This window comes from Pyrgilauda ruficollis, unplaced genomic scaffold, assembly GCF_017590135.1.
Source record: "Pyrgilauda ruficollis isolate IOZ18807 unplaced genomic scaffold, ASM1759013v1 scaffold41, whole genome shotgun sequence".
Taxonomy (NCBI): Eukaryota; Metazoa; Chordata; class Aves; order Passeriformes; family Passeridae; genus Pyrgilauda; species Pyrgilauda ruficollis.
Window position 1 is genome coordinate 7145155 of NW_024525601.1, and position 26794 is coordinate 7171948.

General features: G+C 35.8%; 1 protein-coding gene across 6 annotated transcripts in view; it reads right to left on the bottom strand.

The window, feature by feature from the left end:
* ROCK1 (Rho associated coiled-coil containing protein kinase 1) overlaps window positions 1-26794 on the bottom strand; it is an 84061-nt gene that overhangs the window by 32145 nt on the left and 25122 nt on the right. For 3 of the 6 annotated variants that reach the window (XR_005955980.1, XM_041477632.1, XM_041477633.1), the window contains exons 2-12: window positions 19858-19939; window positions 16032-16132; window positions 15083-15220; window positions 13738-13913; window positions 10885-10969; window positions 8684-8828; window positions 8262-8400; window positions 7750-7841; window positions 7409-7568; window positions 4898-4964; window positions 1340-1428 (exon numbers count right to left, since the gene is read on the bottom strand). Coding sequence is in view for 5 of the 6 variants with exons in the window: in XM_041477632.1 (XP_041333566.1) it covers window positions 1340-1428; window positions 4898-4964; window positions 7409-7568; window positions 7750-7841; window positions 8262-8400; window positions 8684-8828; window positions 10885-10969; window positions 13738-13913; window positions 15083-15220; window positions 16032-16132; window positions 19858-19939 (1274 nt within the window). In the remaining variant the exon portion in view is untranslated. Of the gene's footprint in view, window positions 1-1339; window positions 1429-4897; window positions 4965-7408; window positions 7569-7749; window positions 7842-8261; window positions 8401-8683; window positions 8829-10477; window positions 10560-10884; window positions 10970-13737; window positions 13914-15082; window positions 15221-16031; window positions 16133-19857; window positions 19940-26794 lie in introns of those variants that run through there. The other 3 variants (XM_041477634.1, XM_041477635.1, XM_041477636.1) reach the window with 3 other exon arrangements.

Here is a 26794-nt window from a genome sequence, read left to right on the forward strand (position 1 = left end):
TATTTTATCCCTTAATCTGCAAAAAACAGTGTATGTACACAACAGGTCATCCTTAAGATTAGAATACCCTGGTAAGCTTCTAAAACTTCCTCTAGATATGACCTCCAAATATCTAAAATAGCTCATTAATTCCACAGGAGGCAGCTCCCTACTACAGATAAAGGTGTATGAATAATATTATTTGAAAGTGTCTCTGTTGAAGCAACATATTAGAAGACTGAACTACAGAGAAAGTGTGGCAAAACACACAGCAAAACATCATTTAACTGGCAATAGCATTGACACATCCATTGCATTTCTGTAGGCAGCCATCCCTCTTCGAAGAGGCAACAAAGAGGACCCAGACAAGTTTGCCTGGCAGGTACAAAAAGAGGCAGTTACAATAGTGAGGGATATCTCCTAACTACTAACTCTGCAGTGAATGGCATGACATGCCAGAAGACACAGTTGTGCTCTTACAACTTCAGCAGTACTGCAGGAAGACAGCTACTGAATATTCCTCAAGAATGTATGTACTGCTTGTGGAAAGCAATCAGAACGTGCCAACAGCGAGCTTGTGTTTAAGTAAGCAACAGCGTCACACAGCCTAAATTCCCACTAGACCATTTCAGTTACCAGTTTACACCTGAGGAGCTTGTAGAACTACACACTATGGTTCTAATTCACAAGTCTAAATTCTTCCTGCATCATATATCTAGTGTTGCATCCTGGGATTATTTAATTCTTCAGAAAAAGACTTCAAAAGGAGAAGCTAACTGAAGAGGAATTTAGTTTTCATGACTCTAAGTAAAAATGTCTGATTATCAGAAAGAGAGAATCTCAACTGTTTGTTCCCGTGACTGCAAGAAAAACGCCAATTCTCACACAGCTGCTACTTCAGCATGGCAGAAACAGAATTTCAGAATGCAAATTGTTGTTCTTATATGTCAGCCATAGGAAAAAAAAAAAAAAGTTGTTTTCCAACAAGTACCCTGTATTTAGAAAACACCAATTAATTTTAATAATCCAATATATGCCGTATGTACAGAATTTCACATTGTCAAAAAAATCAGCATGGTGAGCATGTACCTCAGTCCAACAAAACATGTGAATACAGAGATATCAGGTAAACTAAAACACTTAAGTGTTCAAAAGGAACATGTGTTACATGGTTGTCAATGAAAAAAAAAATTCTTTATACCATACTCAAGAAAATTTTAGAGTTGCTTAAATCTGTGCCTGGAACTCCCTTGGAGAACTACAACACCATTCTTAGTGTTATCCTGGTAATCCCTAAAGCAGTACCACACAACTGAAGTGTTAGATAAATTATGTAAATAATTGAAGTTCAAAGTCTCACCTGCACTTTTGCTCCATTTCATCTTTCAACTGCATTTCATTATGTAGCTGTTCTTCTAACTCATAGATCATCTTCTGCATATTTTCCAGCTTTAAATATACATTTGTACAAGAAAGAACATGCATTAAATTTGAAATTTTAAGAAAGTATTTAATAATATTTAGTTCTGCTTACATTGTATCACAGCATACTTTCTTCTACCAAAATAAGACATTTTACCTTATTAAAATGTGATGCATGTCCCATCCTCCCTACCCCCCCACCTCCAATTTAATTACAAAAATTAAGACTGTTTTTTTCATTTGTATGCACAGGAAATTTCAGATATCTTCAAAATTCACAGGGCTAAGCTAAATCAAATCCTCCTTGTTTTACATATCTTCAGTACCTGGCTAAAGGTATTACTGCAAAAACCTAAGAAAGCACTTCAGTAAGTCTCAAAATTTCTTCTAGCATGAACTACCATGTGTAGTTTGCAATGTATCCTCAAGCTCCCAACAAGTTCAGGAAGCAGAACCAGGCCAGTCAGTTACTGGCAACAGGGAGAAAGTGCTCTCACCACCTCATTAGTCAGAGGTCATTTTTACAGCTAGAACTGTACCAAGCTTTGAAAGATAGTAACAGATTTCAGATGTTAATATGGCACATTAGTGCATAGCATGTACTGTTTACCAACAGAATAAACTCAGAAATTAATTCCTTTCATGTAGTCTCAAAATATCTACCACCTTCTACTGAATATCCAGGCACAATAATCCCATTCAAACATCAAAATCCTCATTTAACATGATGGTGTCAGCCTTGAAGAAGCTCATCAAGTCAGCCTCATATTGATTCATTATAAACCTTTCCACTGATACTGTGAAGATTTCAGCCTATTCAATTTTTATACATTTTCCTCAATGCTCTTGGAACTGCATAGAGGAGCACTAGATTCCTAATCTGGACTCTCTTCAAAGCAACATATTCAAGTGGTTCTGATTCTTTGCTTTCTTGTTTCCTGTTTTAACTCCAAAATCTAAAAAAACTTCAAAAAATTAGACATTTCAGCACTTAACAGAGCACCTCTGGAAAACAAATTACTGGTGTGACATAGAACATAATACTATGTGGATCAGACAATGCTTGTAGTTAAAAACAAGGGACAGCTTCTAAATCTAGACTTTGAGGACAAAGGAAGGACCAGTACACAATGCATTTATCTCTTCGGTCAAACCACTGAGAAATAAAGCAAGAAGCAAGACTACTTAAAGGCTCTCACTGTAATAAGAAAGGACAACAGCAAATGCCCCAAAACAAAAGATAACAAAGGTTGAATGTGATTGCTCTTCCATTTCCTTTTACTCGTGTTTTAGCCCTTCCAGACAGGGTGCACAGAGGAACTAAATGGGATAGATGAGAAACAGGTCTAAAAAGACATCTGGCAACTGAGGCCTTTCTGTACTGACTCCGACTGGCTTGGACTGCTATCGCATCCTCTTGCGTCTCTCTGTCTCTGCATGTTCTCACATCAGGCTGTACCCCAGGGACCCATCTGAGCTTGCTGAGCAGTCTAATTATATCAGTAGAGACAACAGGCTTCCGGACAAAGTTTTGCACAATCTGCTATCAATAGACTAAAGAATACCTCAAGAAAATCCTGAGTTACAATTAACTCAGTAGAAAAGCACGCCTTTAAGTTTTAGTTTGCTCTTGGTTTCCATTTTGAGTAGGAAGCAGGGAGGAAAGGAAAGAAGAAAAGCCTGTCTGCAGCAGAGAGGTAAAGAAAAATCTCTTTGGAACTGTAATACTTTTTTTTTCTTTTTTCTCACTCGCTACAGCAGAGGGAGTCTGGTTCTGTACCTTGAGCAATGAAGAAAACCTAAGACCTGGTACAAAAGAATCCATTAATCTCCTTTTTCTTAAAATCTAAACTGTTTACAGGTGGTTATGGCAGCACTAAACCAAAGTAAGCAACCAGATCTTCAAAGAGGTTTGACAATCAATAAAAGGGCATTGAATTCTCTTTTTGCACAACATCATGGCCTAATTCTGTTAAGTTTTACACACTCGCAAAACAATTTCTTAGAAATTTGTGGCACTCATGTCTTTCCCCAAAGCCATTCAAAACACAGACTTCAAAATGCAGAGAGACCAGGTAGCATCTTGTGTTGTATTTCCAGAACTAATTAATTTGCTAGCCATGTGCCAACATTACCATTTTCATTGCACATGTAATGAAAGAAAAACAGCTGAAAAAGAACTGTGGGGGATAACACCTTGTAATAAATACTTAAGATTTATTTATACCTTCCTGTATCACTTAAATTCTTCCAGACCTTCACCTCCCAAAATTACAAGACATTGTGATGTCCTGACAATGAATATGTCTAACAATACAGACAGGACTATTAAGGATTCTTCAACTACACACTGAGTAGTATTCCAATGAGTACGCCAAGTCCATTCAGTAACTCTCTTCAAAGTCAGCCAAAAGCCAACACACAGTTTCAAGTACTTTCAAATATTGGAAAGTCTAGCTTTGTTTTTAAATTTTACTGTATCAACAGTCAAACACGTATAAGGAAAAGAAAGTGTATCAAACACATCAATATACATTAAAAAATCAAGACATTTCAACTATTAAATTCAGTTGCCCAGTAAAGGACATAACCAGTTCCCCTGCCCTGAAGAAATTTTCTCTGGGCAGTGGCATGTATCATTAAACCTTTTCATTGCTAATTTAAGAGAAAAGGGAACACAGATCAGTATATTTTCTACTCTCAACAAAAAACAGAACAAAATACTAACATAGTAAATCACAGTCAAAGCCAAGATTTATTTTAAAGGTAATTATCAATTTTTGACCATGTTTTCTTCTGGAAAGAATGTAATTCATAAAATATCAAACCATTTTCAGGGAACAGTTTGATTTATATCAGAACTTACATAGAATCCAAGCACTCAACCAACTCTCAAACACCTTAGCATATCTTCCTGGAAACCTGACTGCCGAGATGTTTGGGAATAAGTAACTGAAAGAATTCCTGAGCATTTCTTGCTAGGTGAACTGCTCTGGGAAACACAGATCATCAGTGTCCCAACTCCTAACAGCTTGTGGGGAAGGCCTGTGAAGGAGCAGAATGCCCAAGCTTGGTGCATTGTCTCCCACATTCCACTGAGTTCACTGAAGTCCAGACTCCATGCTTGCCACAAAGTGACCCAGGATCAATAAGGCACTCTAGAAACACTGCACAAGTACTTTGGTATTTCTAAAGATAAAAACTAGGAATCCTTTTCCACAAGAAGTTTTTGCTATTTTACTCAATTCAGGAAAACCAATGTTATATTAAGAAGTGAAATTCTGCTTTTCCATTAACTTTATTAGGGAGGCCTAATAAACTAACATTATTAAGGAGGCCATACTAAAGAGCTAAAAATCATGCATTGATTTCATTGATCACAAATACTAAGATAATTTGAGACATTTTTAACTCAAACAGTTTATGGCATATATGCAGTATATATTTATATATGCAGCAGACTCCTTATTAGGATACAATAAAGATGAAGACATACCACACTTTTGTCCACATTGGAGCCTGTTCTGTTGTCATTGGAATTTTCTGCAGGGCCACCTAAATACCTGCAAAAACATTTTTAAAGTTATATTTGAAGAGTTGTTTAAAGGTAAGATTATTAAAAAAAGATTCAGATAATACAGACATCCTAAAATATATATTGCTCCAAAATGTGGATAATCAAATAGCAACATAATCTGATTTAAGCACATTTAATTGAAAAATTCAATTTCTTGAAAGGTTAAAGTACAAAGCTGCAATAGAAGGCCTCCAGAAAAAAAGGATTTCTGCCAAATACAATACAACCACTTTTCTTTTTTTTAATAACCATTAAAAAAAAATCTTTGCTTTCCTTAGTTACAACACTCTCATTGGCTTCCATCCCATAAATATTTACTCAGGCACTTAAGCAGCAAGTAGCAGTAATGAAGCAAAGTCTGCAGAGATTGTGTAACTTTCAACAAAGTTACTAAGAGCTCTACACACAAAAAGTTTTCCCTGAAGCCAGTGTTCTTATTTTATGTAAATGTTTTCTAAAAATAGCATAAATTTCTAGTTGCGATGATTCTGGAGAGTTAGGTAAATAAATACAAATTACTGTTTTCAAATTCTTTCGGTACTTGATGTGATATTCTTGGCCTGATAACTGATCTAAAGAGACATAAAGCATCTATTAAGTGCATCAGATTATGTGAGAAATAACACTCCAACACATGAACTGAGAAAGATGGAGACATGTTTTTTGTTTCACATGGATATTTCCAGATATAAAAAAACCTCTCCAAAAGATCAAGGAGATCAAGGTAAAATAAAAGGCATCTCCAAACCATGGTCAAATTAAACATCAATCCAGCTTTCAGACAATCAAATGACAAAGTGGAAATGAGACAGTTTCCTATGGAATCAAGCTTGCTGTTTGGAGTACAAGAAGCCACCATATTTTACACACCAGGTTGTTGAGCAGTAAGACTGTGATTCTTAGACAGGCACAGCACCAGCTCCAACAAATCTAGAAGAGAACTCACAAGCCAGATAGGGCTACAATGCGTTCTCAACTGGTATTCCAAAATCTGTGCTAACATGTCCAGATACAGACTTATTTTTCTTTAAAAGCTTGAACTATTCTCAGTACAAAAAGAAAACAAAAGTTAGGATTGCAGGTTTAGCAAGCATGAATAGTCATTTCAGATTTTTCAAGACAATCACACCAGCAGAATATTACAGGACAAAATTCAGTTCTAGGCCAGCATCATAGTTCTAGTAAGCCTACAAAGTTATGACAATAGCAGAGAGCAGCAGAGCTCCTCAATGACAGCAAGAACACAGCACTTAGCTCTCTTGAATTCCTGATATTGTCCCCCAAAAAGGAAGACAGGGAAGGAAAAAATTATGTTATTAACATGCTCCTAAATATATCCCAAAGTATTCCTGCAAGGCAAAAATTAAAACTTTTCAAAGTTACAGACTGAAGTGAGAACAATAGGTGAAACTCTGGAACTGCTGAACTCACCCAAAGCGTATGGAAAGCCTGCAAGTCCTTCTACACCTTTCCATGGCAAAAAAGTAACAACAAATCCAACTCTTTGCAGAGATGGAAAGAATTTCACCACAGGCTTGGAAAAGTGTTTCCTCTTCTACGCAAGGACGAAAACCAGATTTATTTCCTTTAAGATTTTCCTACCCAGAAATGCTATTAAAACTAACAGTCTCTATCTGACAGTTCTACTAGAAGTTTTAGCCCATTTTAAGCCTGACTGACACCACAATTAAAAGCAGCTTTCCAAGTATTAAAAAGTTATTGAGATTATTGAATGTAGATGTAGCTATCCATAGAGCCTGCAATAATAATGACTGTTGAAAGCATGAATTAATACAGCTTTAACTGATGCATTTAGAAGTCTTTTAAGCAATAGTGAAAGCCGTAAAGCATCACTCTGTCAGTGGATGTGTACTTAAAAAAAAGAAAAATTATGAAGCAGAAAGCAGGCAAGTAGGAAATATTTCTAGTAAGCCAAGGTTTAATTTACCACACACTAAAACACTGATGGAAAGTATGGAAACATCACATTCAGCTCAGGGACAGTAATATGCAGTAAAACAAATGGACGTTCCAACCCTGATTCATGACTCTACACACAATTCAGTGCTCTGCAGGCAGCTCTGCCTGGTAGTGGCAACAGTGGATTTTCTTGCTTAGCTTCTGCAGCATCACTTCCTTTTATGGGACCCTATAGACCCCATAGACCGCATAACCCCATAGCCACATTATAGAATTATATATTATTATTCTTGATGCAGAATAGGACACTCAACAACACAATGTGATATTTTAAGGTAATGATGTCCACCAGTACTGGTTATCATAGTTAAAGTATTAAAAGAGTGTAATTTTTAGTATTCTGAATGACTAGTAAGTATCTGAATAGATTTAAAGCTAGATATTGGTTGGTAAGAGTCAGAAACAGTGCTAACAAAGAATACCGCATTAATTTGCTTTCTGCACACATACCGACGGTTGCTGTAGTACGTAAATCCTACAAAAGGAAGCTGGTTGCCCACAAATGCTTTTGGTATGGGAAATGTTTCTTCCTCTCCTTTGTCTTCTTCCAGATCATCAAAATTACTAGTGTCAATGTCACTACTTAAGTCAGGCACAACTGGCGCTACAGCTAGAAAAAATGCAAAATAGTATGGTGATAATCAGTATATCACTCAAGTCACTAAGAAAATCTTGCTTGGTACAGAGTAAATAAAACTTTAAACTCCTTTAAACAAAGTACACCAGTCCTTTTGCTAACATGATACATAGGTAAGCCAGACCACCAATTCTGAGTAAAGCACTATACTTACTGTCTCTGAGTGTTTCCCAAGCCCACTGATCATTTTTGAAGAAAAGGTGCCGTTTAATTTCTTCTACACCGTTTCGTCCTAGCCTCACTTCCCTGTTAAAGAGTGTTTTGATTAAACATGTGAGATTCTGTAAGTTATCCTGAAGGAAAGACTCATTTTAAAGCATAATCTAACAACAGAAACAATAAAATATCTCTCAAGCTATGGTAGAAGGTACACATAACACAAATATTTTCATAAGAAGATCTCTATATGAGCAGAGCAGCTACATTTCAGAACACAGCCTGGTTTTAACTTTTGTCTATAAGAAGCTCTGCTACTTCTGTTTCCACCATCATGGACAGCTCAGGCAATTGCCAAGTTGCTACACCACACTCATGCCCAGGCACTAAGAATTTCACTTCTCCTGAGCAGTTTAAAAATGCACACAAAACAAATACTTCTTTTTTTTCCAACGTGACAATACTCTTAATGAAGGCTTATTTTTATTATGAATAAAATATAAACCTTACCTATCAGTTAAAAAGGCACAAATGAGGTTTTTTGCCTCTTTAGAAATGTCACTGTCATCAGGGAAAGTAAGGGAGTTCTTATGGTTCATAATCTTACTGTACGTTCCAACCAAAGAATCTGCATAAAAAGGTGTATCACCTGGAAAAGCAGAACCACAAACATGAAAAAGCAGATCAAAATTACTGTAGGCTTGATTTGCAGTATCTGAATTACATATACAACAACGTATGCAACCAAGTGAACAAGAGACAAGGACAAATGTTTGAGAACTCTGCCAGAATTTTTCTAAAATACATTCCGTAAATGCCAGGATCTGTAAACCACAGCTCATGCCAGAAGAGAAATAATGTTAAAAACAAGAGTGATTTTGACATGGTAGTCTAGTTGTAGTGCAGTCAGTTCTGATGATCCTACTACTCACCTACAAGCATCTCATACAAGAAGACTCCAACTGACCACCAGTCACATTCCCGCCCATAGTAACCATCCCCTCCCTGGGACTTCAGTACTTCAGGAGAGATGTAGTCTGGTGTTCCCACAGCTGTGTCACATCGTACCATTCCTTCCTACAAAAGAGAGGAAAACAGCCAGGCACAAATATAAGATCCAAAATTGCCAGTAAGTTCCGTGAGCTTATGCAGCCTAAGCAACATCAACAGATCCACATAAAATTTTGTCAATGTACATTCTTTTTAAAATGGGATTTTTAAAATATTTTTGAAGTCTAAGCTGCTAAAGCCAGAACAAAGCACTGCACCTGTCAAACACAATGGAAGTTGCTTTAAAAACCTCAGTTAGTATCCAAGAAGTAATCAGAATTGCACCTAGGCCCCGCACACACCACACAGCCACTCATGCCAGTATAAATGTGTCATTTGCTGACAGGATGTTCTGTAAACAGTGAAAGCTCCTCTGTTAGCATAAATGGGTCAACATCAGGGATTTTGATAACAGGAACAGCTGAACTGCAAGTTTTTGGCCTCTGACCCAAGATACTGAATGCTAGAAAGACTAAAGGTAGATAAGGTTTTGAAAATCTATGTAGAGAGACTTCAAAACAGGTAACAGATGAGAAGAGTCTTTGATGTTCCTCACACTCCCGAGAAAGTGCTCACAGAAATGAGATCAGTCACACTGGAGCTGTCATCCAGAATGCTGAAGGTGTAACCACATACCCCTTTCCAGTGCCACTCAGGCACTTCTGAAATAATCCTATGCCATTCCTAGAAATGGATCACTGGAAAAACTTGCATAAAAATACATAACTAAGCAAATAAAATAAATACTAATTTAGTGCTGCATATGCAGCAAATCCTAAATTAAGCTCCTCTGCTGAGCCGTTTTTCTTGTAGAGAATAACCTTTTGTTTTCAAAAGACTAGAGAACCAAAAGATAGGTTCAAGACGACTAGGATTTTTACACATAGCCTGAACTTGGTTTTCATTGGTGCCTTTTATTCAGCACCTAAGTACAGCAGTTTATTCAAATCTCCTGGAATATGATGAAAACATATTGTACATATTACACCAACTCTACTAAGTACCGTGTATTTCAGATTTCCACAATATGTTCTCCTCAAATATATGCGCAGGCTGACACAAAGCAGTCAGTTTTGTGTAGGGAACAACAGTGCTACACAATACTTGAATACATGTTGCAAAACATTTTTTTTAATGACCTCAGAATACATTTTTAAAAAAATAAATAATTCTATGACATCTGCTTCCTTCAGATTTGTCCTCATACTATGTCAGCAATGGCTAATAAGTAAAACTGGTATTCAGCAACTGGCATGTCAGTTTTGATTCTTTAATTTCTGGCACACTACGTAAAAATCATCTCATTTCTTTGCAGTAACTTTTCATACCAAATGACTCAAAGGAATAACCTTGAGCATCTAGAGACAATCAAAGGCTTGACTTCAGAAAATAAACTTCAGAAAAACTTGTCTCTAAAAACAGTACCTGAAGAACCATTTCTGCACTTTACATTATCACTGAATAAGATGTATGAATCACAGAATGGTTTGGGTTGGAAGGGACCTTAGAGATCATCCAGTTCTTTTCACCAGGCCATGAAGAACAATAATAGAACAATAAGAGAACAGAGTACACTCTTCTCATGTAGCTTAAAACTTTCCAGTGTCTCTTCTTTTCACTTTTAAGTATGTTTTCCTTTCACAAACAGAAAAGCGAAATTACAAACATATGTTTACCTTGTTCATCTTCATACAAGTACCAAAATCTGCTAATTTTAAATGACCAGCTTTATCTAGCAGCATATTATCAGGCTTCACATCTCTGAAAGAAAAATACATATTTTAAAAAGTAAAAATTTAATTTAATAGATTTAACTTATAAAAACAATGGAAGTCAACTGCTTTTCAGATGCAACATTTTATGGAAAAACAACAACATTAAAGCACCACTATTGCCTCCACTTTTTTTGCTTCCTCTAAGTACCATGACCTTTCACCAGACCATGAAGAACAATAATAGAACAATAAGAGAACAGAGTACACTCTTCTCATGTAGCTTAAAACTTTCCAGTGTCTCTTCTTTTCACTTTTAAGTATGTTTTCCTTTCACAAACAGAAAAGCGAAATTACAAACATATGTTTACCTTGTTCATCTTCATACAAGTACCAAAATCTGCTAATTTTAAATGACCAGCTTTATCTAGCAGCATATTATCAGGCTTCACATCTCTGAAAGAAAAATACATATTTTAAAAAGTAAAAATTTAATTTAATAGATTTAACTTATAAAAACAATGGAAGTCAACTGCTTTTCAGATGCAACATTTTATGGAAAAACAACAACATTAAAGCACCACTATTGCCTCCACTTTTTTTGCTTCCTCTAAGTACCATGACCCACAGAGACTGCTGAAAAACAACATTTTAAAAAATCAGAACACACGTGAGAATACAGCCTTAAATCACCAAATCTTAATCACTAATCTTGAACCTCAAGTTCCTACAAAACACTCACTGGTTATGTCAAACAGGCATTGAAAACATAGCTTCTTTCCTGTACCACTTCTATTTCAATGAACAACTGGATGTCATTTTCAAAATTCTATTATTGTGAACAAATATTTTCCTGTGACTCAAGAGGAGTATTAACTTATATCGCTCTCCAAGTACTTCCACTATAGAAGTTTTCATAAAGTAACTGGTAAAGTGCAGCATGTTGATGTCATTGAACATATGGAAGCAGAATAGCAGTAAGAAACAATTACTAAGACAGCACAACACAAATTTCAGGAGAAAGTATATTTCAGAGACCTCAAAGGAGAACTCTGGCCATAACTGTCTGATGAAATGTAGTGCAAGTGTACCAGTACATTCACAGAATAATTCTGGTTGGAAGGGATTTCTGTAAGACTCTCAGTTAGCTGCCTGATCAAAGTATAGCTGCAAAGTCAGATTGAACTTCAAAGTTACATTAGGTTACTCAGGGTCAAATCCAGGCAACTTTCCTTTTTCTGAGGATGAAGAATCTATAACCTTTCTCTTGTACTGTTTGACCTCCCTCATAGTGGAAAAAAAAAACTCCTAATGAATAGCTAGATATTCCCCTGCTGCAAATGGTGTCATCCATTGCCTTTCATCTTTTCACCACACAACTTCAAGCCTGGTCCACCTTTTTTATAAAATTCTGCTGGGCAGCTGGTGACTAATGCTTTCTGTCCTGCCTGAACACTGTTCATGTTGTGAACAGAGAGAGTGCTGATCCTGGCATCAAACCTCTGGGGAACTGCTGGTAGCTGACTGCTGCTGGACAGCACAATCCACTCAAGGAGTATCTAGCCAGTTCTACCTGTTCAAACTATGCCTTTCTAACCCAACTACATCTACAACCTTGCTGAAGTCAAGACAAACATAATTTGCCTTGTCAGTCAAGCCATCATCTCAACACAGAAGGTAATTGGTTTGGGAAGACATGTATTGCTCTTCATAAATCCATGCAGGCTGCTCACAATCACCTTCCCATCCACATCCTTAGAAACTGTTTCCTGACAATTTAATCCAACTGCCCTTAGGCTGGCTAGCCTTCAGCTCCTCTCTCTCCTCCCAGCCCTTCTTGGGGCGAGACAGGTGTGCCATTTGTTTCCTTCCTGTCACCTGGAATCTCCTAATTCCCACACACCTTCCAAGCTGACAGAGAACAGTATCATGAGGCTACTTGGCAGCTCCCTCACCACCCATGGCATGTCCCACCGTGTGCCCTGGACATGTTCGTATCCAGTTTGCACAACTGGGACTCAGCTTGATCTTCCTCTGCCAGAGCAATGCTTTTCTCTCCCAAGCTCTGCCACTGGGCACAGGATCTGAGAGGCCTGAAAGCAGACCTTATCAATGAAGGCTGGGCAAAGGCAGCACCTCAGCCATTCCCATGTCCTTTGTCACTCAGTCTCTGACCTATTAAGCAGTAGGCCCATATTTTCTCAAGTTCTTTTCATTCACCAGAGTTGAACAGACTAACTACAGGGGGAAACAAAATTTTTTTTAAAATCTCCTGGTGTCAAAATAATCTAAATTTTAATGAAAAAAACCTCTCTGTGCTGTTGGCATCTTCTAATGCCTGCTTTCTAAAGCTTGCAATACACACATACAAATGGTTCATTCAGCCAGATAATTTATCCATTAGATGCAGCATAGCTACATAATTAATGATGCTCTAGATCCTACTCAAGCAATGGATTAGTAGTTTATTTTGCTTTGTGTTAGCCTTTTTTGCAAAAACTTACGTGTTAACACTGATCTTGTGACCAAATCACAAACTGAAAATGTATATACTATAGTGTATACTACACACTACTCAAATTCTCCCCGTATTTTCTGTTGAAAAATTTATTCTTCGGCTCCCAGTTAATATAATCAAAAGCTAGAAACAGATACCAGTTCAAATATCAAAAAGAACCTATCCGAGAAAAGACTACATTTCACTTTAGGGCAAATACATAATATGAAACTAATCCAAGTCCCTTTGCTCTGCATCTCAATTTTCCATCATGCCCCTCACAAGAAAACATATGGCTGGGAGATTTTCCTCACATTGTTCACAGATTCTTGTTTAATGGGTCACTGAGGCTTCAAATGCCTAGCAGAGAATTAATTCCTAACAGTGGATACTACTGTGATCAAATTCCCTAAACAGCTTTTTCTAATCAAAAGAAAAGAACCATTTTGGGGCCAACATGCTCATACCATTTTTGTTCTTGTTATCTCTTGGTAAAGTGGGACAATTTTATTGTCCCCCAAAGTGAGGAACATCAGCCCGCTGAAAACCCTTACTTTATCACCTCAGACTTACAGTTTCTGAGGCAACAGCTTTTCAATTTGTAAGATGGAATAATTATGGAATAACAATAAAGAAGTGGTATCTTGAATTTTATAACTGCCTCAACTGAAGTGATTCTGGCAGCATCAGGAAATAAACAACCCTACATAATATCTTTCTTTCTCACCTGTGTATAAAACCCATTGAGTGAATTGCATCTAATGCAAGTACAACTTCAGCAGTATAAAATCTTGCCCATTTCTCTGGAACATCGTAGTTACTCATTAAATTCACAAGGTCCCCACCAGGCATGTATTCCATCACCATGTAAAGGTAACGGTCATCTTGGAATGCATAAAATAACTGCAAAAAAGCAAAAACAAAAAATATGACAGTTATGTTCCAGTTATCTTTAATACTTTGCTTGTGTGCAAATCAAAGACACTTCTGTGAAAGCTGATTTCCAAAGTAACAGAATTGCTACAATAACTGCAGCAACTCTGCATCATTCAACAAACCTCCTAAAAGGAAGTTAACCTCTAGAGCCAGATTCTCCATCAGTTCATATTACCCTGGAAGAAGTAGAGTTCAGGTTACAAATTATGATTAGTGAATTTGGTGCAAGGAATTTTGAGATCATTTCAAAGAATGCTCATTACATTTAGAAAAAATGTTTTTCTTTCTCACTGGGATGTTAGTTGACCCATATGAAAAGATGAAATTACTCTGTTGCAAACATCTGCCTGATTCTACTTGTAACGTCAGTAAATGTTCATTTTTCTATCATCAACATTCATTATCTAGAAAATTAGTCTAAACTTTAAACAATAAAAATATTTCCCTTAAAGTTGCCAGCCCTCTGTTCAACATGAGTAGTGCAAGCAGATTTTTCTTTACTTAAAACTGTATGAAATTCCTAAGTTTTATTCTGCACGATCACACCCAGACAGATATTTGATTTGGGTAAATTTTGAATGAATTTGTGTAATTCCAACCTAACAGAAGATGCTTAAGCATAAGAACAGTTTAAATAAACAAGATGACATGTGCACACACAACGCTCAATGATTGGTTCAGGCATGTTCCTTAAAACTTCAAAGGCAGCAGCGCCTCCCAAAAAACTGTCAGTGAGAACAGTGAAATGGGGAAAAAATTACCAGAGCAGGTATAATTTGCAAAGATACACACAAAAATTAGAATTTACAGAAGCTCTGTCTTAAGCACATCTTTCTGGTATGCTGGATGATTCAAGTAAGTACTACAGAGCAGATGCACCAAAATATATCTGGCAAAGAGTTTTAATAATATTTTTTATCTTGCAAATCTGACAAAATACAGTTTGAAGCAAGCGTTATTCCTGCTCTTTTGTATAGCACTGCTATAAAAAAATGCTATTATATTAGTCATGTATACCCTAGCAGACCAAAAAAAAAAAACAAAAAAGAGACTTCAAAACATGTCATTCCAGGTCATGCAGTGTTGCAACCAAACTATTCTATAATGCTAATATTTTAAAAGCAGTATCACTTTACCTGAACAACCCAGGGACTATTAGCAAAAGCCATAATATCCCTTTCTTCCCAGAAGAATGCAGAATCAGATCTTTTTATCATCTCAAATTTGCTCAGAAGTTTCATAGCATACACTCTCCTTGAGGATTTATGCCTTACCTGTGAAGACAAATGTGGCATACCAAATGTATTAGTTTGCCATATTAACACATGGAAAATATCACTGAAAACATTACTTTTCCTGCTTTACCATTTAACACATTTTATACGACTCTACACATTACTATAAAGGATTATATACTGTACATCCACAAAATAATTACATTTGACATTGCATTGCTTTTAAAATACTTGCTAGAACTTTTCAGTACAGAAGTCCATAGGCACAGAAGTCACACAATCTGCATGTATGTGCCTTTAGAAGGACAAATACTGGCAGTTAGTGATATTAAATACCATAAAGTTAAAACTACAAGCATTTTCCAGAGTTCATTAGCAGATGTGTATACTTGCTGCTGTATCTCCAGTTTCTCCCACCAGCACTTGATTAAATAAAGCAGGATTAACAAGCCTGGCTGCTAACCTATCACAAACAACACACATCTCTCATCTGTGAGAACTATGTCCACAAAAATCTGGTGTAGTCCCTGAACTGGCAGAAACTCTTCTAGCCCTTAAGACTTCAAGTGTCCATGTAAACAATGGTAAAGGCTAATTTTCTTGATTATGAGTAATACACATTCCATTTTAAGAGAGAAGACTACAATGCAAAACAAGTACTTGCGCAATTGGACAGGACTGAAATAGGACATTTTCAAAAACATTTCCAGAAATTGTAAAGGAAAAAAAATTCACTGAGCCAAAGGCTTTACTATTTAAGACTGCATGTTCTGAATACTACACTGAGAAACAGATGCATGAGCAAATACTACAGAATACATTCAAATGTACAAATAGAAACTCAACTTACCAACTGAACCTCCCCAAATGCCCCTCTACCGATCACCTTCACCACTTCATAATCTTCAGCTTTCATGCGCAGATCTCTCATTTTATTTACTGTGTCTTTATCTACATGGAACAAAATTCACAATCCATATATATTCAACTTAATTAAACCTGTTTGTCTAACTTCAATTTTTCATAGTTTTTAGAAGAACTGCTGCTCAAAGAACCTACATTGCCAGTGAAAAATTCTCTGCAAGAATGCATGACCTTATTCTCACAACCAGATACCAAATAACCAAATGCAGTGACTCCACTGTACAATCCCACTACAGGAGACCATAATTTAGAAATTTTGTTTAAAATATTTACCTTAAAAAAAAAAAAAAGCTATGCAAGAATTTCCTGTCCAGCACCATCCTGCTTGCAAACTGATCAGAATAAAAATATTATTTCTGAATAAATATGCAACACAGCTGAGAAAGTGTATAAAAAATACACTACAAGACACTTAAAAAATATTTTTTGAAAAAAGTTATGCTTTTCTGCACTTTCATGATTCCTAATACTCAAAAAAAGAAGATTTTAATTTAAAACATGCAGTGGGAATCACTGCAATTATTTATATAAACCTGTCATTCTATAAACTAGAATAATTTACAAACTCCCAGTGGACAGATATTCTAATTCTAATTCCAAATTTGGTAAAAGATTAAAACAGTCTATTTTAATCCATGTGGGTCAACACTGGCATGAGACTACGTAGAAAAGCTTCATGCTTCAGTATTTCTAAAAGCCAGGAAGTTCTACTAAAACAGATATGCTTCTAACAAAAAAATAATGCAATGGCATTTTATTTTCAAAAAATAGTATTCTAGGCCTAAAAGCAAAGTTTAGAGAGAAGTAAGGACAGCGGAAGAAGAAGGAGGAGAAATATTTTACATTCATATGCTAAAAACTGATAAAACAGTTAACAGAAAATTATTATTAGATTTCTACCTACACAGGTCACAATCTAAAACAAAAGCTGCCTATCTACAATAAAAATTCAGTAAGATTTTATTACCTCAAGAGGAACAAATATAGTTCTGCTTAAATAAGTACTCTGAGGCGTTATTATCTAATGTAAAGCAACCATTTACAATGTGTTTATAACACAGGTTTATTATGGTAAATTATAGCAAAATTTTAAATTCTGACAAATTCTGCCACACAGGGATCAAAATATTCAGTAGTTCCAACAAATAATGCATTGCCTTATTTGCTCTGGTGCGAACTGGCTTACAGAAGAGAAGGAGCAAGATTGCACAGAACTAAAATGCAGCAATTTTCACTACAGCAATTTTCTAGCTATTGTTAACTTTCTGCCTAGTAATCTCACAACAGGAGGCTCACCTCTCCTGAACAAAAAAACCTAAGCACAATATGAATCCTTTAAATGGTATTCAATCACAAGTACTGCCTTTGAACAAAGCAGAATTAAGGAAAATACATCTGAAGAGCAACCTAAGCTAAGGATCTTAAAATAATGTAAGCCAAGCTTGTGATCAGTTGCAAATTGAAATTTACTGCTAGAGATGCATACTAACACTCAGCTATCTTCAGATAACACCTTATAGTAACACCAGTGCTGGAAATTGGACCTCCATATTCTAAGATCTGTTAAACAAGGTTTATCAGGCTGCAATATACTTCAATAGGCAGTTCCTTATCTCCCAGGAGCAGTGGAGGACCTGCCCAGCTTATGCTGTATGAACAGCTGGGGTGGCTCCCATGGCAAAAATCGCCCTCTCCCAACTTGCCCTGAACTTTGGGTACAGGCTCAGATGCTGCCTTGAAATAAACTGAGTCACCACTGCAAAGCAGGGCTTTCAGATACCTCCAATACTCATTTCTTCATTCTTTTAATTCTATAGGGTAGAGAAACGATAAGGTTCTACATTTGCAAAAATCATCCTCACAACCTCAGCCGGTAGAGGCAGATTTTGGAGGCTCCACAAATATACAACATAAATTAGGGAGAAGTAAAGAGGGGATAAGGAGTGGTTCATAGGGCTATAAGTCCACAAAATAAAGGAAGCAAAGTCCCATTTTGTTTGCCATCCAGAAATTTATTTTAAATTTCTGCAATAACATTGCAAACCAGGCAGCTGATACTGCAAAAAGATATTTTAAACAGTCTCCTAATAAAATAAAAGAAACACGAAAATGTTTTTTTAAATTTTTTTAATAGAAATTCAAGGCAAACTAAGATTTCAGTTCCCTCTAAGGCCACTACTCACACAGCCACAGCTTGCTTTCATATTTCAACAAACACTGCAAGTTAATGTTTCAAAGGAAGTTTGAAGGGAACCAATGTGTTCTGTTCTCCACCTTCAGATTACTTCAGGTCACATCTTACACAGTATATAATTTATACCTAAAAGATATTCATTATCAGGCTGTAAATGTAAAATTTTTCTTTCACTCAGCCCTTACTGCAGAAGTGAAGCTTTTTGAGACTCACTAATGATTTCACTACTCATAAAAATTACATTCAAATTATCTGTTGCAATGAGTATTTCCTTTGCCTGATACAACTTCTCTTTCCTCCAAGAGTTTCACCACACCTTCTCAGTAAATAACTGAGTATACAAAATGTGCATGTAACTCAGCATATGGTATCAATACAGTTTGAACTGTGAAAAGTTAAACAGAACATTAGAGCTTAGGCTTTCAGTAACAAGCTTACGTGGAAATGAACCATCAAACAGATCTAGTGGACACAAATATTCACACAAATGGAGATTAATGTAAAATAATAACCACAAATTCACTATCACAGGTTACAATTGCACTCAATAAACCATTTGAAAACAATGTGGAAACAAAAAAAACCACTCCACATAAATTTCAAAGTAAAGACAAAAATTATTTTCGCCAAATTACTTCATATTTACCACAAAAAACACTTATTATAGAATTTAATTTAATTGCTTAAGCATGTAAAAATCTAACAGTATTAGCTTAATTTCAAGTTTTGCCCATTTAGTCTACAGGCAGAAGTAAATCTTCAATCAGTAAACATTTCTGCCATGATCTTCAGAATTTGTCAGTTTGGCAGCCTTCAGAAAAGTTTTGATTCATAAATGCCTTTTTGGAGTTTTCTTTGTGTTTTGATTTTTTAAATTATGAAAATTATGGAACTATTATTTCTATTAAAAGACCAACTTTACTACTTTAAAATGTTATTATAGAGTATAATGTGCAGGAAATCTGACAGTGGAAAAACACAGAGTAAATGCAGAGAATTCTGCAGCCACATCAGCTGCATACACAAGTAAATGCATCAGCTGTGCAGTATAAAATTTTCATGAAAAGAGACCTTTCGTACTAAAAAACTCAAAAGCTTACAAAATAATGCTCCAGCCTGTTAGTGAACAAACATTTAATACACTTCCATTACACTGTACACATCACTATGCCATTTTATTGTTAATTGCTTAAGATATCCTAGTACATGAAAATAGAAAACAAGTTATGGGAATCCAGGGAGTTGCCCTAACAAAGACAAGAGGCCTTTCTCTTAAAAGGCTTTGTGCCACTTCAGACAAGGCCATTTACAAGGGCAACAGATTGGACATTCAATTGCTGGGGATGAGATTTACATAGGCAGCTGTCACTTCTCAGTGGGAAATAAATAAATAAAACTCTTGCACCCAATAAATGAGACTCCTGCAACCAAAACAACTTGTACCCAAAAACTCAATGCACTCCAAACTCCTAGCTGCCTTTCAAAGAGCTGGAACAGGTATTTTCTTTTTGATATTACAGACTTCTCTTATTTTGTAAATTAAACATTAAATACTTACACCTGTTTAAGAAGTTATCAATGTTCTTGTTTTTTCTTAAGGCAGGAAAATCCAAGTCATACACTAAAGCATCTAATCCATCCTGAAAAAAACCAAACAAAACAACAAGCAAAATTAAGTATTTGAAAAAATAATTACACATGCCGCTAACTAAAGAGCCAAGTTAAAAAAAAAAAAACAAAAAACAGTTGTCCCTATCAATCTTCCATGCAAATGAAATCGTTCACATTTATTTAATGACTGTTAGCAGTTACGTGAAACAGCTGTTACTCCTTCACTTCCACGGGACTCATCAAAATTTAATTCCATATGCTTCTATGTATTATTACCTTAATTAGCTCCATACCTACATGAAAATAATTACTTTTTCCAAATACAAAAAGAACAAATAGCAGTTCTAATGAAGTTCAGTAATATTAAAAAGTCACAGTGCATCACAGAGTAGGCACTTGAACATGAAATTGCAACTGGCAAACAGGACAAAGATGGTAATTCAATTCACAGAATCAAACCCCTGCATTTTATCCACTGAATTCAGTGTGAATTCTCATGAACACGATGTTGGGCTTTATACACCCCTACTTAAATCTAGAAACAAACAACCACAAGCCCATCTGGCACTACTACCCCAGCATGCATCCCTATAAACAAAAGCAAACCAAACACCATCAGAAAACCCAATAGAAAAATACAACAAGGAAGGAAATAGTTTTAAGGTCTCATTAAGTGTTGTGAAATTTGTGACTTACAGTTTAAGTCTAAATTCGTCACTAGGTATAAATGACTCCTCAGTGGGTAGCACCTTCTTGGAGAAAGACTAAACCCAGTTTTTTGGCTGAAAACCACAGATATGGCTTCAACTGAAAAATGATCAAGTATTCTAGGAATTATGTAACAAAGAATTAAAGCACATTAGGGAGTCCTCTGTCTCTCAGGTAAGTGCAACAACTGCAAAAACAGAGACAAAGGTCTTAAAATACAAATTGATGGATGTTAGTAAAGCATGCCAGAGATGTACTGCTATTTACTTGTCCATTCATAGCTAGGTGTTTATATTATCTATTTTTAACCTGCTTGGAGTGAGATATTCGACCAGACATATCTTTGATCTGATCAGTTCAGATCTGACTAGACCTAATTTGACTGCTTTCAGCTTTTAAAAGGATTTTTCTATCTTTTTTTCAGGATTGAAAACTGATCCATCAGTATTGCTAAGTATATCAAGTAACTAGGCCTGAACAAAAGCTGAAACACAAGCTTTTTGAAAGCTTATTTTCCAGAAATACATAGTTGAGAACACATTTTATTTAGACTGAAATATTAGTCTTTGATCTTTCACTTCAAATTCAAACCTATTTTTCACCTCAGTCTTTACAACTGACTTTTAACTATAAAAAATCCCAAGTACTATCAAGACCAAAATTATTTCTTGGCTTGCAGTCCTTACTTTTAAAGTATGTGAGATAAGAATTATTTGCTTCAGATATAATAAGCAGTAAAATCATGCTAGAATTTGAAAACAGGTAGCTGCAAGGATAATCAGAATTACTTTAAAGGCTGGATCTTATTAAAGTTGTCAATTTCATAAAAACATTCCTTTTTTAAGCTACCTCTGCCTACAGTGGCTCATTTTGAATTAAGAAATGCTAAAATGAAAACTATGCAAATCAAGAAAAGCATCACAGTAAGTCACTTCTCTAAAGTAAAGTCAGGTTTTGCATCTTGTGCATTAAAGGATCACCTTTTTGGACTGACACTGATGATGAAAAAAGAAAGCAAATAGCAAGGAAACAACATTAAACCAGTCAGTAGCAGAAATAATAGAGTAAGAGGCCAACAACAATTTGGACTCAAGACCGATGCAGAAATAAAACTATTCAGGCAGGGTAACTGTAATTTAGTGAGAAATACTTTGCAAACTACTAAAAGACACCTTTTCCAAAGACACATGGTAAATACCCAGGAAATCCAGGAAAAAAAATTAAATTCTTTGGTTCTGATGAGTAAATTTAAGGGAGAACCATGATAACTGCTTGCACAGCAGTACACTAAGCCCACCAGTAGCTTCTGTGCATTTATCTCCATGCTGTGTGAAGCAGTAGGAAAACACCAGCTAGGAGGCTGCTGGGTTCCATCCAGTGATTTTTAAAAGCAAATTAAAGAGATGACAATGAACTGCCAAAATCTGGGGTTCAATCTGCTGTGAAGCCTTCCAGTCTGTACAGTCAATTGATTTGTCCAGGTTCACAGCTAACACAAAATTTCCACATGCCAAGCAGAACCAAAAATTCTCAAATCCTGGTTGGTTCTGGGATTGTGCAATTATCTGTTTCAATTCAGGGCTTGCTTCAAAAGCCAAAATTCACTATTTTACTTGATAGGAAGGGAGGTTTTAAACACCAAATACAAAAATATATGAAAAAGGCAATATGTTTAAATTAATAACATTAATCTTATTTTTGTATCATACTTTTTCTTTCAAAATACTAAAATATAAGCCCATGCCTAAAGAAGCATACAGTACAGAAAACTTCATGGTTTCCTTGGTGTCTCAGGCATGTTAGCTATTTTGCTGTGTTATTTTTAAAAGTTTTAATTTAAAGATGGGAAAAAGGATACAAATTCCCTTTTTAACAAGCAAAAGCAAATTTCAATACTGTTTAATTCAGAATTCACCATGTACAATGTTTCCTGTTCTGTTCTTCACCTTCCAGTACTTAGATATGAACTCCATCAATTAAAATACTTCACAACTCTGAAATACAGATTTAAGCTCCTGATCTTCCATTCATTTTAAATCATATTTCAAGATCATGCAAACAGTATCTCAGGAAGCTACATGCCAAGAATATCTTATTTAAAAGGCTCTTCAAGAACCAGCTTCCCTTCACTACAGTACCCAGAGAATAAGCTAACCTGTTCAAAACTTCCATTAAAAAAGGTAAGGATGGGTGATATTCTATAATTAAGAGACTTGCAAATCCTTAACTCTCAAAATAATTATTTTCTTCAACTGAAGTAACCTTCTGAAGAAAAAAAACCCTTGGCATTATTTTAGTGTCAGACTGCAAATGCAAGACTAAGCTTGAAGCAATTTTATGGAATCATAATTAATGGAAGTAAAATACTTGAGATACCCAGTGTAAAACATAAAGCATGAAACAGCCTACTTCACTTACATTAGCTAAAGCAGAAGAACTTGCAAACACTACAGGCTGTCCCAACACCAAGGGAAGCACAGAAGCACAGATATTTTTAAATGGTATCACTAGTGGACAAACAGGGAGGAGTGCACAAGCTCAAAGTGAGCGTTGGTTCAAAGTGGTGCGGGTCAGAGAGATGGGAACATACTACGGAGTTGTAGAAACAATGGCTTGCAGAAAAAGGGTTAAGTCTAAATGAGACATGATCATTATTGCCAGTGGCTGCTGAGATAGCTCATCTCTCAGCTTTCTTCATTCCATCTTGGTCCATCTTTCAATATGTCGTCTGACTTTTTTGCCAACACAGAAAGGAAGGGACATCATCTTTCCGTCAAGACCTATAGCAGCCATACTCTTCTCCTTAAAGGACGACGAGATGTCATTATAACAGGTAACCATACCTCCAGTAGTTCCATGAACTATATTAAAACAAGACTGCCTCAATTTTATGATGGATTTTTCCTCCACTTGGATGGGTGCCATATATATTTTAGTATGTACTTTCTTTAAATACAGCACATTCCATACTTCTTGGAAACTGTGGCTTAGAGGTATTTTCAGCTAACACTAAGTTCTACCTTATTTTGTCATTACAGAGCAATTTTCCTGTACAGCTTTCAGGTCTACACAGATATTTTTGTTTTAACAGTTAAATTGGATTACTAAAATAAATTGGTTTATACCTCCACTTACATGGTCACTTACATGGTATTTCAGAGGTGATTAAAGAAGAACAGGGAAAAAACTTCATTTCTAATGTTCTTCAGTCAGTTTCATGGTCTGATACAGCCTTTTCTATATCACATTCATTCAATGAAATCATCAATAGTTTCGTTATCTGTTTAAAAGACCTCATTTTATCCGTAAATTTTAAAGAGGGCACACTAGGGAGTCATTACAACATGCAGAGTTCTTCCTTATGAAAACAATTCCACATATTCTGTTGGTTGAATTTGTTCATTACTACACCATACTTAAAAGTTGAAAAGGTACAGATACATGGAATAAAACCAAAGGTCTGTATGGGTGAGCCAGAAATGGCACTGTCATAGCTGACTGGCATTTTGTCAACTATGATAAGAATTTTCTAGGCAACTTTCTTTTTTTTTGTGATTTTTGTCTAAATGTTTTCTCCATTGCATTTACAGCACTGCACAGATATGAACTCTACCACCTAGAGGCTATACAAAGTGTATCTCATCTCAAGCTTACCACTCTTCAGCCAAAAAAGAGACAATGACTCGTTACCCACCTCACCCAAGGCACAGATTTACGCACTTGCAGCATTTCTGGCCAACTCTTTTCCAATTATCCTTGCATGAAATTTATTTCAATTCCCACCATCAACACCCTCTGGTGATTTGTTATTTCCACCAGGTACATTTTTACTGGGGCAGGGGCACATGTGGAGAAACTGCACACTGTGTGTAAGTTGTGAGCAAGTAAGTAGACAATGCATTACAACAGTTACTGTTCTGTCCTTCATTGTATTTTCAGTTCTTCACTGAAATATCTGCTTAGTTTTTACAGTCACTGTGTACTAGATTGATTCTTTCAAAAACTAGGCATTACAAATCAAAGCTAGTTCAACATAACATAAGTCCATAAAGATGAGAGGGTTTTCTCCCATGCATTCAATCAACATTCAAAGATGAATTTTACCTACCACTTTTAATCAGTCAGGGACAAATTATTAATTTCTTCTTTGATTTGCTAGATCTTTAATTTTTACTGCTCTACCTCATAAATTGATCATTATTCACCATTTTAGATCCCTTATGACTGTGAAATACCACACACCTGCTAAACTTCATTACCAATCTGTTTTGAGTAGACTGATCACCACCTTTCCATTTATTCATCTATTCATACACGTAGCCAAGCCCAACAGCCTTTGCCATTACTTTCCCTTCAGTTGTTCTAAAAACACAGAATGCTGTAACATAAAACTTACCATTAACACATACATTAACTACACAATCTCTTAACACTGAATTTCTCAGGTTGTTATGCTAACTTCTTTTCATTAAGTTCATCTAAAATGGACTGATTTTCTTCAGTTTGTCTTAAGCGGTCTCACATTAACTGGATTTCTCTCAAATTTTGATCTATACCCACTTGCAAAGTTTTAATGCATTAAACTGCCAGTACTACTACGACTATGACTGCAACGACAGAGTGAAGAACTAATTTCAAAACTCACTACAATTATGTAATGCTGGTTTCAATCAGATGACTGAATTAATATTAATTTTATAGAGATATTTGAAAATATACACTATCAACCAATTCCAATTTAGCAAAACGTATCTCATGATTCATAACTGATATGAAGTAGAAAATGGAGTAAATGATCGACATTATCAGGGTACAATTACAGCATTTTTATATTTTGAAATTTTATTTACACACATTTCATTATGACGCAGTATCATCTAGCACCAATAAAAATACATGAAATTCAGCTGAAACTTTGTTACTGAGACACTTGATTATTTTACTATTTATTTAGCATTCAAAGCACTAAAAAATACTTAATGAGTATTACCAGCATAAAAAATTTGCATTCCTTGCACAGACTGGATGTTATCCAAGTTTAGACTCTTTTCTACTTTTCTTTTTTCAAGAGACAAAAGTAAGTCTTCAAATCTACAACTCTTAACTATCCATATTTTGGTTCCCTGTATTGTAGCCATTTTCCTATCTCTATAGCACTATGATCTTCCCCCCTTACTATCAAATCAACAAACCTGACTCATCTTGTTTTGCATGTGTTCATCATAATTCACAATAACGTCCTGTCATACGTAATTCTCTGGTCAACTACGCCAACAGCTACATTTATCTATCCCTCATCAAATACACAAAAGATCCCATTAAGTTTTAAGTTAATCATGCTCATTAATTTTGCTGTTCAAATAAGAGGAAACTGCAATTTAACACTTCATCTTTAAAGAGGACAAGATAATGTAGACAGAGTTAAGGCACTTCACTTAAGAATTTTCATTAAATTGTTAGAGCAGGCAAAGTACACAAACTGACATGTAAGCCTGGGTAAAAGGCCCTTGATTCATCACCCAGCACGGCAAAACTCTACAGAGCTCCTTGCTCCCTAGTATTCTAAAATACTCCTAGGAGTTCTTGCAAATTTGCTTAAACAGATATCCTTTCAAACAGAAATATTGGGGGGCGTGGGGTGTTAAGTCAATAAAGAGCAAAGAGTTTGACTCAGTGAAGATTTAACAACTGAATAAGGAGATCTTGAAACTTCAAGGCCACATTATTGAAAGCAGTATGGATTATTGCTTTCATGTGACCATTTTAAAGGGTTATTCCAAGTGTAGCTGCAAACTTCACCCACATTCTGTGTGCTTCCTTGTATAAGTACATGTACTTGCCTTCTGTTCAAACAGTAGCTGTTCAACACTTGCACTGACAAATTCCTGGAATATACATTTCCTGCATGACTCACCAGATTATAAATCAATACAGATATCTCAAACTATATTGATATACACAAACACATACATCAAAATACCCACTGAAACTAACACCAGAGCCGAAAGTCCTCTCAATATTGTTATATCCATATTAGCACTTCAGGAAACCTCAGGTGCAAGTCTACAGACAGATACACACACAAGTAGTAATTTGTTTTCACACGCACTTCTGGGTGTTGCTGTTTCATCACTTCAGCAATGGATCTTACCACCTGAAGCATCTCCTAGAATAAA